The sequence below is a fragment of the Gossypium hirsutum genome, chromosome A12, assembly GCF_007990345.1.
Source record: "Gossypium hirsutum isolate 1008001.06 chromosome A12, Gossypium_hirsutum_v2.1, whole genome shotgun sequence".
In the NCBI taxonomy this organism is placed as follows: domain Eukaryota; kingdom Viridiplantae; phylum Streptophyta; class Magnoliopsida; order Malvales; family Malvaceae; genus Gossypium; species Gossypium hirsutum.
The window spans coordinates 79929-94839 of record NC_053435.1 but is presented as its reverse complement, the minus strand read 5'-3'; the positions used below and the strand labels follow the sequence as shown (position 1 = coordinate 94839).

General features: G+C 34.9%; 2 protein-coding genes and 1 pseudogene across 2 annotated transcripts; 1 reads left to right on the top strand and 2 right to left on the bottom strand.

Moving 5' to 3' along the window:
• The first annotated feature begins 1539 nt into the window (after nt 1-1539).
• LOC107942699 (protein MKS1) lies at nt 1540-2178 on the top strand. Its single transcript, XM_016876413.2, has one exon. It carries the CDS (start codon nt 1540-1542, stop codon nt 2176-2178), a length of 639 nt encoding a protein of 212 aa, XP_016731902.1.
• Nucleotides 2179-2882: 704 nt separating this feature from the next.
• Nucleotides 2883-10456, bottom strand: LOC107942701 (uncharacterized; annotated as a pseudogene).
• A 73-nt stretch (nt 10457-10529) lies between these two features.
• Nucleotides 10530-13168, bottom strand: LOC107942703 (lariat debranching enzyme). The gene is made up of 7 exons (XM_041083901.1): nt 13035-13168; nt 12135-12241; nt 11758-11951; nt 11454-11636; nt 11240-11316; nt 10928-11067; nt 10530-10594 (listed from the first exon to the last, which is right to left on the bottom strand). Exons 1-7 carry the CDS (start codon nt 13166-13168, stop codon nt 10530-10532), a joined length of 900 nt encoding a protein of 299 aa, XP_040939835.1.
• Between the last annotated feature and the right edge of the window lie 1743 nt (nt 13169-14911).

Sequence of the window (14911 nt, the reverse complement as noted above, 5' to 3'; positions counted from 1 at the left end):
CGGGTGAGAGGTGTTACAAATATAGTAAACTCGAAATATCTTAATTTAAGAAATTTGTCTTTCTTTCTTTTCATTTTTGTATGAATTCTCAAGAGCAGTCTAGATTTCCCTAAGCGAAGTGATATTTCTGTAGAGTTCAAATAATGAAATATATGAGGTAATTCAAAATGTATCCACAAAAATACACTTATCTTCTTTCCTTTATAGTAACTTTAGCATTTGTAGGCATTGCTTGTGGTAATGATTGAATATTTGGATCAAGAACATAAAAGGTTTCAATGTAGTTTAAAGAAATTCATCTTATTTTTTCCCTCTTGTATAATTGGTATCATTGAACCATCCAACTTGATCATATATGGATGAAGTTTCATACTTAAAAGTTAATTCGGAATTTATGGTTGTAGGAAATTATAATAAAAAGGCTTAATATTGTTAAAAATATATAGTAAGAAAATAAAAAAAAATTAATGAACTTCGTGAACTACTAAATAATCATATATTAAATAGGTAATTTTGAAGAAAGGTAGACTACATTATTGGTTAGTAAACTATGTGTAAGTTTTTGTTTTGGTCACTTAACTAAAAAATGTTATAATTTTGTTACTAAACTATTCAAAACATTTTATTTATGTCATTGAGCTCTTAAGCTATTTTTTTAAAGTTCAGCTAGCAAGTTTCAAATGACAATTCAATGAATGGTACGATGGACTAGAACCCATTAATAAGCAGAAGAACATACCTTAAATCTAAGTCGATTTAATGGTAATTGTTGGAGATCAGAGGGAAAAACTATTTGAATTTTTGTTCGTAGATTCATGACTTCGAAATTGTTTCATGAAAAAAAATTAAACTGTATAAGAGAAGGAGAAATAAAATTTTCAATTGGTATAGGTAGTGCGAACATAGAAAGCAATATAGCATCAATTTCAATAGCTTAGAGATTTAAATGAAAAATTTTGAATAGTGTAATGATCAAATTGTATTTTTTTAATTAAATAATCAAAACAAAAACTTAAATAATAATTAATTTACCTTTCAAACAAATTTTAAATTGTTTTGTACAAAGCTACTTTATTAAAAAAATATTTAAGTGTTATTATGGAATTTTTTAGCATTTTTACTTTTTTAGTACCATAAGTTTTGATTAACTGATAATTGTAGAAATTGATTGAAATTTTCTGTGTAATACACATTTTAATGATTATAGTTTAATTAAGACCATTAGACACCAATTGGAATTTTCCTGCTGAAAGGGAAGAGCAAAAGACCCTTGGGGCCAAAAGAAGCTTATATGATATAATATGAAAATTTAAGTGTGAAATGTGATTGGAGAGAAATTAGAAATAATTAGGGAAAAAATTAAGAAAGAAAGAAAGAATAATTGCATTGACTTTTCTTTTTGGTTCGTGTTTTCCAAAGTCAAATAATTTTGCCTGAAAGTGTTCAAAATGATTCACTTCAAATCTACCAACAAATTTGGTCGTCCCTTTCCCTTCTCCTACCCCGAAAAACCCGTCTCTTCGCCGCTCATCATCAACCATGGACTCTCAATTCCCCGCCGGCGGGACAACCCCAAGGCGTCAGCTACAAATCCAAGGTCCACGCCCAACCCCACTCAAAGTCTGCAAAGACTCCCATAAAATAAAAAAACCGCCTCATCCACCACCCCACGCTGCCGCTGCTTCCATCCCACCACCCGTTGCTGCAGATCAACGCCGTCGGGAGCCGGTTATCATCTACGCCGTCTCACCCAAAGTCATCCACGCCAAAGAATCCGAGTTCATGTCAATCGTCCAACGCTACACGGGACTTTCATCCGGCAACTTCTCTGGCGATGGTGACGTATCCCCGGCGGCAAGGTTGGCAGTGACCGAAAAAGCGAGTCCAAGCCCGAGAGAGAAAATAGTGGACTCGGGATTTATGGGAGAAGGTGGGATGGAAGAGGCTCTGATTCGGACACCTACAGGGATACTTTCGCCTGCACCGGAGACGTTACCGGCGGTGGCGACTGGGACCTTCTTTACGCCAGCTTCGGAAGCGAGACTGATGTCGCCGTGGCATGAGTGGAGCCCGATGTTACAGGGAAGTGCGTTCATGCCAAGCCCTTCTGCATTGCTTTCAGGGCCTTTAATTTCTTCTCCAAATTCCGATTTTTTTGCTCAAATTTGGAACTTTTAGCCATTCTTTGTTAATATCTACATCAAATTTTGGCTCTACAAATTTGGGGATTCCATTATTAGATTCAGGGGCTTCTTAAATTGTAATAATGTTGTTAATAATGTCTTAATGTACTAACTTTTTTTTTCATACATAGCAGTATAAAGAGACGAAGAGTTAGAAAAATTAGTATAGGATGGTAAATTTGTTTTGCAAGAGATTTTGTGTCTTTTAACTGTAATTTTATTTTAGTGGTATTTGGATTTGAGTTTTAATTGTAAAATTTGGTAGTTTGTTGGATAATGGAGACTGAATTTTTCATATTTGTTTTTGTTTTTTAAAGTAATTGAATTAGGATAAGAAGGTGAGGATTTAGACCAGGTTGGTTCCGTTCAACTTCATCTGCATCCCTGATACAATCATGGGGGTTTGGTTTATTTATTTATAATGATTGTTCATCTTCACTCACTAAAATGTGCAATCATATGATTGACAGCCTTTATTTTGTCGTATTGTATTCCTGTCACATTAATTGGTTTCATTAAAATTAGTGATACATATCATTGAACACAAATAATTCCCCCTTTATCTGTTGGTCCATTTCTCAGTTCTTATGTCGGATGCTTCCATTTTCCAGAAAAAAAGCCTAGCCTAACACACATACACTTTTCTTCTACATATATATAGATGTGAATGCCATTTGCAGAGAAGCATGAGATAGCCAGTTGTTAACACACGTATTCACTTTTCTTTGACTAAATATAGATGTGAATGCCATTTGTTAATCAAAAGGGGAGGGACCAGAAATGTCTGCTATTGAGTAAATGACAATGTTAAATAATGGTAAAGATTGGTACAGGCTTCAATGTTGAAACCAAAACTCCCATGGTTCAAATCTTCAGGGAAAGAATTGAAAGCCCCACAACTTCTTGTTGGACGTGGTGTGGGTATGTTTTTGGCACCATTCAGCACTTCTCCCACGCGCCCCAGGTGCTTCTCGCGCACACCAGGCGTTTCCAGAGCCGGCTGGACCCTTCTTCTCCGTTCTGGTCGCAGCCTAACACGGTCATGTGCCTGATGTGGGCTGGTTGTGCATACCTGGCCCTAGTTCACTTGGTTTGGACCCTGTGGTTCACAAAACCTTAGAAAAACAAGCTTAATCAAGTAAGCATGAGCACTTCTATTTTTAGCCCTGATTGAGCTAGAGCTTTAAAAACAGAAGTCAATCGAGCTCAAAACGAGTTTAGAGCTTCTTACTGCTTGAGAGGGGTTGAATCGATTACACTCCTAATTCTGACTGAAGAGAAAAATACTTACTTTCTGCACAACCAAGAGCTGCGGCAGTAACTGTGGTGAAGAACGGATTACCAGTTCCCACTGCAAAAATGACAACCCTTCCTTTCTCCAAATGCCTCACAGCCCTTCTCAGTATATATGGCTCTGCAACCTCCGACATACAAAAAGCAATCTGGACACATGTTGGGATGCCAATACTCTCCATTGTTGCTAGAAGAAATACAGCATTCATTACAGTTGCAAACATTCTAGTAAAACAAACGCAGCAATAATACAAATGAGAGAGAAGATTACAGTCATTGCATAAAAGAAATTTCGATGCATAATTAATTCTTTCTTTCAGTTATTCTTTTATAGTCTATTAATAAATGAGCTGATTCTTCCTATGTATAAAATAAAATTTCCAATGCCTTTTGCTACTATAACATAGGAAACATCAAATAAAATAAAACATTTACCCAATGCCCAAGAAGATCCATGAAAAATATGATACCCCCGACACAATTGCAACCTACAACAAGTACCTAAAAGGATTTAGTCTCCTTCAGTCAGTCAGCCCATATGACAACCAGCAACTCTTTCTTGCTAAGCAACTTCCTCCCGGTATTTTTAATACCTTCATATGAAAGCATTTTATCAAGTAATTTCAAGTCAGCTCAACTTCATTAATAAGTAAGATTGATACCATCTTATTTTGTAGTATGAATACTTTATCCTGCTCAAACTTCTTTTCGAAATCCACCCAAATAAAGCAGATATCTTTGTTAGTAATCTCCAATAGCAACGCATGATCTTCAATCTAAAGGTTTAATCATCCCATGCTTTCAATGCAAAATTGACAACAATTAAACATTATATTGCAACAATACACTTGCTAAAACCGAAAAAAGTCAACCAACTTTTAAAATGACTAGAGGAGAAAGAAAAAGGGACAAAGTATATAAATGGAAGAAGAGGCTTCGGACTAGCCTCAATGCCCAAGCGCATCAATGATGCAACCTCCCTTGCAATAGCCATTGTAATCTATATCCAAGCAGACGCTTCAATATTATCAAGAAAAGATACAATACACAAGATAAAACAATTATTCACATCAAAACCTTTCTGTCAATGTTTTGAGAGTGATCTGCAAGTGCTTCTCCACTTCCTTTAAGCAAAACCCTTCACCATATATAAGATGGCTTGTCATCCAATTGCATTCCAAAGGGATCCATAGACATCGTGTGATTATGCCTGCTAAAACAAGGTGGTCAAAAACATTGATAACCAAATGTTTTCAAGAATGTTGAAAAAAAAAATGGAGGGTCAGAGAGAAATTCAAGCAGCTGTTCAGCAAACCAAGGTCAGGTGGTTAAAGAATCCACTGTACAACTTCAACAACAACCCACGTGTATGAATCAAGAATTTCATTTCAGTAGCTTTAAGAAAAGCAATGAGAGATTGAACGCTCAAGCATGAAAGATTATAATAGCATCCTCAATATACCAAAAAAAGAAAAATGTAAGGAGAATCAATAATTCTGATTCATTAACCAACCAATCACACAAGGAGAAAAACAGAGTCTCAAGTATCATATATGAAGGGGATTCCTAAAATGATTTCTTATGCACGTGCAAGCACCTAACAGCTTCGCTCAAGACCAAGAATCGTTAAGAGAAATTCCACATCCCTCATATACCTTTTCTGAAATGTATGAGCACAAAGACATGTACACTGAATGAGTTCTTATACACTGCTAAGATGAGCACAAAGATATGTTTGACACCATAGTACATTGAACGAGTTTAACATACAACAAGATTGGTTTAGGACATCCAACTGATACAACATGGCTCCAAATACTATGTTAATGTGCTTGAGAGAATAATTTGATTATTAGGAACAAAAATGAACAATTAAAACATCAGTAGCACAAGTCAACCAAAACTCAAACACCAAGTAAGGAACAGACAGTGCCAGGACATGGAAATTCCAATGATCGCACAGAGAACTCAATAAAACAGAACAATTATCACCATCAAGCCATGAAAATACTTCCCTTCAAATGCCAACCTTACCTAATACATCTGCTATCTCATTTCCCTGAAAACATTTGACCAGCTGACTGATCCCATTAATGAACCTAATAATTTCAAGGCATAAGGCCACTTCCACGTTCATTCCTTAGAATCCATCCTCTTAAATACAATAAGCATCCCTCAAAATTCCAACAAATTCTCATCTATTACCCTTAGCAAGACCACTAGTGAAAATAAATTAAACAAAAATAAAAAACACAGCCCTTTATATAGACAGCTCTTAAGACAAACAAAAGAACCTCTACTCTCTCATTCTAACTTAGAATGTGCTACCCCACAAGTCTTGATGCATTACTTTAGGCCAATAACGGGCTACTTGTCAAAATGCACAAGGACGACGTATCTTCTCCAACTTATAAGGGCAGGGGGTGTTCGCATTTCTATCCATTTTAAGATAAATTAACATAATTTTGATTTGCTTATAGGTTTGAGACTGAAAAAAAAATGTGTTGGATATATTCTCTAACGATATCATAACTAGTTAAATAGGCCCTTTCATTTCTCTGTAGCTTCTAGTCAGGCTGGCTTGGGCTTTTGGCATGTTGAGCAGTTAAATAGGTGACAATCAAAGATAATGTGTTATCCTTTTTGTTAACACTAGCTGATATCTGATATTTGATTAACATTGAGTGAAACGTGATAACAAAATATCAAACGGTTTAATTAGAGAAGAATGAAAATATTCAGCTATGATTATAGTTTATGTTTGCAAAGCTATAATCTGAAGTTGAAAGTTTTACATTTTTTAACCTCTTAGTTCGATTTCTATTTGGGGATGCTAATTTATGTTATTGTTTTCTGTATGAATCATGCATTCACCTCGTCAGTTGCATGCAAGTGACCTAGTTTTATTTATCTGTTTGGGGGCTGGTTCACAAGAATATATTCTTGCTATTTCTTTAGGTTAATACGTTAATTCTTTTCTGCTAGGTTTAATTTTATTTGACATTAATTTGCGCTAACATTATGTTTGTTTGCCATTTTTTTTTGTTTGTAGGTCTTAGCTTTTAGGGACATAGCTCCCAAGGCTCCTGCGCACATTTTAATTATTCCAAAATCAAAGGATGGCCTAACTGGTTTGTAAGGTACAATTTTTTTTTGTCCTCACGACTAACTGATTAGCAGTAAACATTTATGCCCTCTATCATAGAGGAAACTACAATTATGGCTGGGAATTAATTTGGAAAAAAAGGATGGAGTATTGTTAAAAGAATGCTGCTCAAATTTTGTCAATCTGATTTGCCTTTTGCGTTTTGCTCACTCTTAATATGATGATTTTGTTAAAGGGATGAAGTACTTTACGTTTGAACTATTAGCAATTTCTACTCAAATATGATGATTTTGCCACTTCCTTTTTATAATATATATATTTTTGCTTTTGTTCCATTTAGCAAATTTTAAAGAAGCATAAAGGAAATTTGAAATTTCACAGATGCTAGCTGGTGATCAGGGTGGAAATTAGATCATTCGGATATCCCTGGCTGGAATAACTATGACAGGTATCTTGGTTCAAACACGCAAAAAACTCTAAACCGGTTACGAAATCAGCTGAACCGAGCAATAAAAATATTGAACCAACTCTAAACCGGTTACCAAATCAGCTGAACCGAGCAATAAAAATATTGAACCGGAACGGGATATAATGGGTATATTCTTGGAATAGCTTATCCCGAATTGGGATATCCCTGAGCAGAATAAGAATGAATATTAATTAGAACAAAACACTAGAAAAATCTGCTCCGACGCAAGCTAACCCAATAACACAGTACTTACTAAAACGCCATCGTGAGAATATTTAATGTCCAATTCTCTGAAAATATTTAAAAACTCAGTATGATTTAATTAGTGTTTTCTTAAATATAATGTTTTTACTTGTTGAAAAAGGGAAAATCAAGAGACAATAAAAGGGAAAGAAACAAGAAAATATTTCCATCTATTTTCTGCTATCAGTTAGGGTTTTAGGGTAGATACTATAGTTGATAGAAACATATCTTCACTATAAAATCTCATAAATAGGACTGAAAGATTTGTAAGAAAATGTCCTTAAATACAGAGGGAAACAAACAATCGAAAAAAATGAAAAAACTAAAAAAGAAGCACACATAACAAGAGATAAACTATCAAAAAAATGAGGACATCACAAGATTTAAAAAGACGAATATAAGCAGTGTTTCATAAGGCTGAACACCAAAACGAATAACAAAAAAAAAATGAAAAAACTAAAAAAGAAGCATAAATCTGAAAACTAAAACAGAGATGAAAACTTGTTCTAAAGATGAAAACCACAATACCCACAGAAATAAGAGAAGATAAGCATACCTGAAATCATACCTGAAATTACAATCCGATGAAGGGTGGGATTTCAATATCCTGCTGTAGCAAGTGTGTTTTGTTGGCACGTGGTTACAAAAAAGCTAAAAAAAAAATCAGGAAAAAAATGGAAAGAGACCCAGATAGAATCTTTGTATTAAAGAAAGGGAGGAAGAGAAAATAAAAATAAAAAAACCAATAGAAAAAGAAGGTAAAAATCCTATCATTGACCTTCGAGTGATCCATTTTCCATTCACGGATTTCATACATGCAGAGCAGTATTTCAAACGTCCATATATCTGTGCATATTACAAGCAAAGCTCATGATGCTTTAAAAGAAAAACTGCTTGAACAAGATAGCATAACTTGTTTCTAATATGTTACCTGTAAAGTCAGATCTAAGAGTTTCACAGGAACTTGCACTTGTTCGATGCACGGTGAGAAGGAACACAGAGTTCCATCTTGCTTCAACATGTTTCAAGCTGAAGGAGCTAGCCAAGGTGAGGCGAGAGAAATTTGGCCTAAAAAATTTTAGTTGAAAAAGAGAAGCTGTACCAACAAAAATGATGACAGAATAAGTAGAAATTATCATGAGTTAAAAATTTTCTTTCTAAAATCAATTAAAGAAATATATATTAAGATGTTCAGAAAATAGAATGTTGGAAGATGGCACATCATGCTATCATTCTTCAGAGTGATACCAAAAAGAAGAAAAAAAGGTACCTAGGTAGCATAAGATAACAGTACAATCGTTACTGTAATGGCTCTAGACAATGAAACCCAGATAACTAAGACTGCTAGGAGATAAACAGTAATTTAATATCTTCCTTAACAACTGAACCCTGGCCTGGTGAAGAAGGGATTCACCAAAAATATGCCAATGGAAGCGTAAAATCTAAGACTTGAACGCAAGTGCCAACAACATAATAAAACAAAATGCAGTCATGAATGACTCTGACCAGCAAGGGGAAAAAGAAATCAAAGAATAAACTCCATGCTACCTCCAGACAAGTTCTACTGAAAAAGGAAATTGAAATGAAAACCTAACTGAACTCAAGCATTATGGGACTTTGTTCCTTGACCTCCATAAGATGTGTCAAGCACGAATCTAACGGTTTATTGCTCATATAATATGCCGAATATTTTTCAAGTCATGCTATATACTTCTTGATTCATTACAGACAACTTATACATCAGAACATTTCAAGATAAGAAACCACAAAGTACAGTTCCTCACCAATATCCTCCAAGGTCGAAGGTTCTGTCTCTGTACTCCTACTCTTTATCTCCATTGGATTTACCTTCAGTCCCATCATCCTTCTTATAATCGTTTGGTCTAAGATCAGGACCAATTTCCCTTACCCAACTTGCAGCATAAAGCCTAGAGGCCTCCTTGAAGACCTAAAGAAAGATGACAGGTTTTTACTAGTTATATACTAAAAATAAATAAATGCCTATTATTCCCTAATGCATAGGCAAATAATAGGTTCTTGAGCATTATTTGACATTCAAGTGGTTAAGTTAACCATCAAGTAAGCAGAACAGTACATAAAAGTCATTTGATCATTTCAATATCCCAATGATCTAATTCCCACCCTGATCACCAGCTAGCATCTGTGAAATTTCAAATTTCCATTATGCTTCCTTAAAATTTGTTAAATGGAACAAAAGCAAAAAAAAATATATATTATAAAAAGGAAGTGGCAAAATCATCATATTTGAGTAGAAATTGCTAATAGTTCAAACGTAAAGTACTTCCAAACATACATTCTTGATTTAAAGTAAAAAACCATGCATCTTTTTTCTTCCAAAGAAAGGCTTCAGAATTCTAAAATGTTTTGCTTACAGCAATAGCAACGACGCAAAAAATAATAATAATAATAAGAGGTTAATTTATAAACCAAGCTTACTATTTTACTATGATGGAGAAATGAAAGAGCCGTGCTCTTTAAACTGGCAGTAATATCTAAACTACAATCCAGTACTAATATAGCTTCTCCATCACATAAACCATAAAAAAAAATACAATTATATAAAGGAAGGGGGGAAATCCAGAATCTAATAGCATTCATCATTAAAACCCAAAAATCAATAAGCAAACAAAACTCTTACTACAGAAGAGAAATTGGAAAAGAAAAGTACCAACAAGAGCTCGTGCCAAGTCAATTTGCGGCGCTGTTTGATGTGAGGAAGATCAGGCAATGAAGAAGGGAAAGCTATTTCTTTGAGATTGTATCGGACGTAGTCATACAGCTTCCTGCACACAACTTCTACCTTCATTTTAGGTTGATATAAGAGATACCCAATTTGATTAAGCTAATGAATTATCTTTGTTGTTCGACGGTCTAAATATTTAGGGGAAGCAGGCTATTAACAGGGTTCAGCGGTACTGAGGCCCGTGGGCTTTTGATTTATTTGATTTTCCTTTTTTTAACCTTTTCAAGATTTTCAGGAGCTAGGTCGGATTTGGGAAGGTACGTTGCTTGGTCCTGCTTAGATCGAAGCAAAAGGTATTCCTAGAATCATGTATACTCTAGGTTTGACTGCATCACAATGAAGATTAACTAAAAGCTGCTAAGTACCGTATAAAGGGACAATGCATCAAAACTGAGTGGGACAATGTAAATAGAAAACTCTTTACCCTTTTGAGGCAATGAAGCAGGAGTATCCCTGGAGTCCGATGCATTATCAGGGAACATAAAGAAGATCTAGCAATTCCAAGAAAGATACAGTCTGAGGATTACCGGGAGAACCTACACAAGGTGAGAAAATTTTAATAATTAAAAAAGAAATCGAGCAAAAACAAATTGCAAAAGTCATGATTATTCTAGTTGCAAATCTAAATAAAAAAGAACGCATTCGCTAACCAACAATTAATTGAGCAAAAAGAAGACAAAAAATGAAGGATAGTGTTTCATAACGACTGCAACGATAATATCGAGATGCCTAACCATTATAGTGATAAATGGTATAAATATGCAAACATATATGGTGAGTTTCTTAAATCCAAAAGATAGAACCATTAATGGAGATACTATTAGCACCTCAAAGAAGGAAAAGCATCAAAATATCACCATATTATTTACCAGAAAAAGCAGTGTTTGAAACTGAATCAGAGGGTTTGTGAGGTGGAGCTGTTTGAGAAAATTCACAAGGTTTGGCTCCCCTGTCTTCTATCCTGCTCTTAACCCGTTGACAACAATCTTGCATGTTGAGCTTTGTTCTCCTACATATTAGAACAGCAGTTGTCGGCTCACAAGTTCTTGTAGAGTAATAGTACTTGCAAAAATAGAAAATTGCACATTTTGAAATAAAACATTAGTCCACCCCACCCAAGAAAGAAAGAAAGAGTGAGATGAGTGGCATGGTCAAAACAAAAATGTCATATATACACACACCCAACGTCTTCATGGCGGAAGGTCAAAGGAAAGACACAGTTCAATTTCCGCGTTATTGCCAGCCATTCTTCATCGTACTGAACCTCGTAAGGTCCTAGATCAGATCAATATGAACAATCTAAAAGATCAGAGAAAGCCAGAATTCATTTATTAGCTTCCAGCAAAGACCAAAAGAAAGAACCTAAATGAAATGGTCAGAACATATGATAGATACCTGCAAGAACTTGTGCCCTGGAAGGCATTTATCGAGTGCAAGAAATTTTGTCACTTGACCACCCTCTTCATGTTCAACATGAGCGGTGAATTTGCAATGCAAGTGAGCTGAAAACCAATACGATGGTTTGAGTTTTTCGAGCAGCTGAGCAGTAGGTTTGCTTCCAAGAGTTCCTTGCTGGATCTAGGAAATATGTTTCAACCAACAAGCAACCAGGAACGGTCAACAAGAAAACTGAATACGCTTGATATGAAGATTTTCATTCTGTCACATATATGCATTTCCGCCAATTGAATATAATTACCTCATCTTTGAAATATTTTTTGTAGCGAACAAGTTGTTGCCAGTTCCCATAATCAGTGATGCTGAGCGGCCAATCGTGTGAAAGGAAAACATCTATCAGTTCCTCTAGGTGCATAAGCTTGTGAACATCGTACTCCCGGACATGATACACAGACCTGATAGTATTGTCATTATAAGGTGGCCTTTCATGGTTTCCTGCTCAAGGAAAAGCTAATTCATTTCAGTTTCAAAGCTTCGACTCTCCACCCTAAATAAGAATCAATATAACATATCTGACCCTCGCTTGCAGTAAATAAACAATCGCCATTAAAAGAACTCCAGAATAAACATAGAATAGACAAGTAAAAGAACTTCATACCCAATCTAAACAATAATTACGCGCATTGTAAATTCCGAAAAGTCCACCGATACAGATATTGCCAAACTTCACAACCACAGCATACCCCAAGAAGTATATATTAGGTGCTGCCCATCCCCCATAATGCCTAAAGTTCACACATTTCAATCGCAGAAGGTAAAATTCAAGGCCTTTTCATAAAAGAATCAAAATCCCCAAGCTAGAACATATGAAGAAAAGGGGGTGGGTTACAATTCCCATAAATAATTGGAAGCTTCATGATTTTGCACCCGCAAAACAGATAATGACACTAAAAATACTGAACCGGGACGGGAAATGATGGGAATATTCTAGGAATAGCTTATTCTGAAATGGGATATGATGGGGATATCCCTGAGGCAGAATAAGAATGAAAATTAACTAGAACAAACACTAGAAAAATCTGTTCCGATGCAAAGCTAAGCCCAACAACACAGTACTTACTAAAACGTTGTTCTGAAAATATTTAATGTAAAATTCTCTGAAAATATTTAAAAAATCAGTATGTTTTAATTAGTGTTTAAGCAAAGATTTAAAAGAAATAGAAAATAACACAAAAGCTATAATATTAACCAGAGGGAAACAAACAATCCAAAAATAAAGAACATATAGTAGACGATAAACAAACAAAAATGAAGAACAAGGCCGACATCTATAGATCTGGAAGACGGAACGAAACAGTGATTTCTAAAGCTAAAAACCAAAACCATAAGAAAAACCCACTGAAATACAAGTATAAAAGCATGGAGCTGAAACTAAAAAAGAGATTGATACCTGAAATGAGTCTCCGTTGAAGCAAAGAATTTCAAAAATCACAAAAACCAGAAACGGCAGAGAAAACATAGGATTTCTCTCTCACGAAAACTCTCTTCCTACTATAGCGTGTGTTTTTTAAGAATGACAGGAAAACGTCGGAAAGAGACCGAGAGTGAGAGAGAATCGCCGAAGAAATGGGGAGCGAAGTGGGGAGCGTGAAGGTCTCCTTAAACACCGAATAAGTAATCGGTGGTGAAGAAACAGAATAGAAATCAGACATTCATTGCATAGGCGCGTAATGCAACAAGCCCGTAATAAGGCATTCCATTTAACCAAACATGTGTATAGGTACGGAATAGGGTTGTAATACCTATGCGATTATATTGAACTAAATATGGCCTTAAATTTTAAGTTTGAGCTAGTGTTTTTGGGCTTTCATTTTAGCGTGTGTGGGGCTGTGAACCTCTTAAATTTTAGTTACTGAATTTTTGAGCTTACGTTATACCCCATGTACTAAACTTGTTTTGGGTCTTCATTTAATTAGTTAGATAGACCTTAAATTTTAGTTACTAAATTTTTGAGCTTATTTTATACCCCATGTACTAAACTTGTTTTGGGTCTTCATTTAATTAGTTAGATGGGCCCTTTTATTATTATTTCGTTCTCTTACTTTGGGTTTTATTAAATTTTGTTTATAAACTATTTATCTAGTTAATTTAATATCTAGTCCGATATATTTTAAAAAATAAAAAAAAATTCAAACCGTTTTCAAAATAAATAATATAAAAACTCTTTCTTCATTCATCTCTCGCACATTCGGTTCTCCCTTTATTCCCTCCTCTTTTCTACTATTTTTCTTCTTTTTCTCTCTTTCTCCTTTATTGTCCTTTCTAGCAAAGTGCTGCCGCTTCCTCCACACACTTTCCAGTGTCTTACCTCCGATCAGGCCAGCTTCCTTCTCATCATTCGAAATTTAAGTCCTCAAGTATCTCTATCCAATCCATTGCCCCTCATTTATTCGAAGATTCTCTCTCACTCTCGGTCTCTTTTCAACGTTTTCCTGTCATTCTTTTTTAGCTTTGGGTATCCACAGGCCAAAAAAACACACGCTAGAGTAGGAAGAGAGTTTTCGTGAGTTTTTGTGATTTTTGAAATTCTCTGCTTCAACGGAGACTCATTTCAGGTATCAATCTCTTTTTTAGTTTCAGCTCCATGCTTTTTTACTTGTATTTCAGTGGATTTTTCTTAGGGTTTTTGGTTTTCAGCTTTAGAAATACTGTTTCGTTCCGTCTTTCAGATCTATAGTCTATAGATGTCGGTCTTGTTCTTTTTTTTTTGTTTGTTTTCTTTTTCATATTGCTAGGTGCTTGCATTAGTCAGTAAGTATTGGGTATATTTTCTTTAAAATAGTTGGAATTGTTTGAGTTCTGTTGGGTATGATTTGCAAATGGATTTTGATTGGAAGTTTTAGGTAGACCCATGGTATCTCTGTATGTCAGCTGAATGGGAAGTTTTGTGTGATTATTGATATATCCATTTGGTGAAAATACTCTGATTTTGGTGAAAATACTCTGATTTTGGTTAAAGATAGAATTATACTCATCTGTGTTACTTAGCCTCACATGAAGGGAAATTGAGTTGCAACCTTTTAAATGAATAGGTTCTAGTCGCAATCCTTAGATTAACATAATTTTAATTTGCTTATTGGTTGATGCTTTTTTACTTGTATGTCAGTGGGTATTTTTATGATTTTTTTTCTGCTTTATAAATCCTTTGTCTTTGCCTTTTCATCTCTGTTTTTAGTTTAAGATGTATGCTTCTTTTTACTTCTATTTTCAGTGTGTTTTTGTCACGGTTTTCTGTTTCACCTAGCCTTACATGAAGGGAAATTGAGTTGTAATCTTTTAAATGAATAGGTTCTAGTCGCAATCCTTAGATTAACATAATTTTAATTTGCTTATTGGTTGATGCTTTTTTACTTGTATGTCAGTGGGTATTTTTATGATTTTTTTTTTCTGCTTTA

Bases quoted from the DNA above. Each gene is read 5' to 3' on its own strand.
- LOC107942699 (XM_016876413.2), top strand. From the start codon at position 1,540: ATGGACTCTCAATTCCCCGCCGGCGGGACAACCCCAAGGCGTCAGCTA.
- LOC107942703 (XM_041083901.1), bottom strand. From the start codon at position 13,168: ATGTCTGATTTCTATTCTGTTTCTTCACCACCGATTACTTATTCGGTG. The intron at 11,637-11,757 runs GTAATTATATTC...CATATTTCCTAG, and splicing joins AAAAATATTTCAAAGATGAG to ATCCAGCAAGGAACTCTTGG. The intron at 10,595-10,927 runs GTAAATAATATG...CACCTTGTGTAG, and splicing joins TTCAAACACTGCTTTTTCTG to GTTCTCCCGGTAATCCTCAG.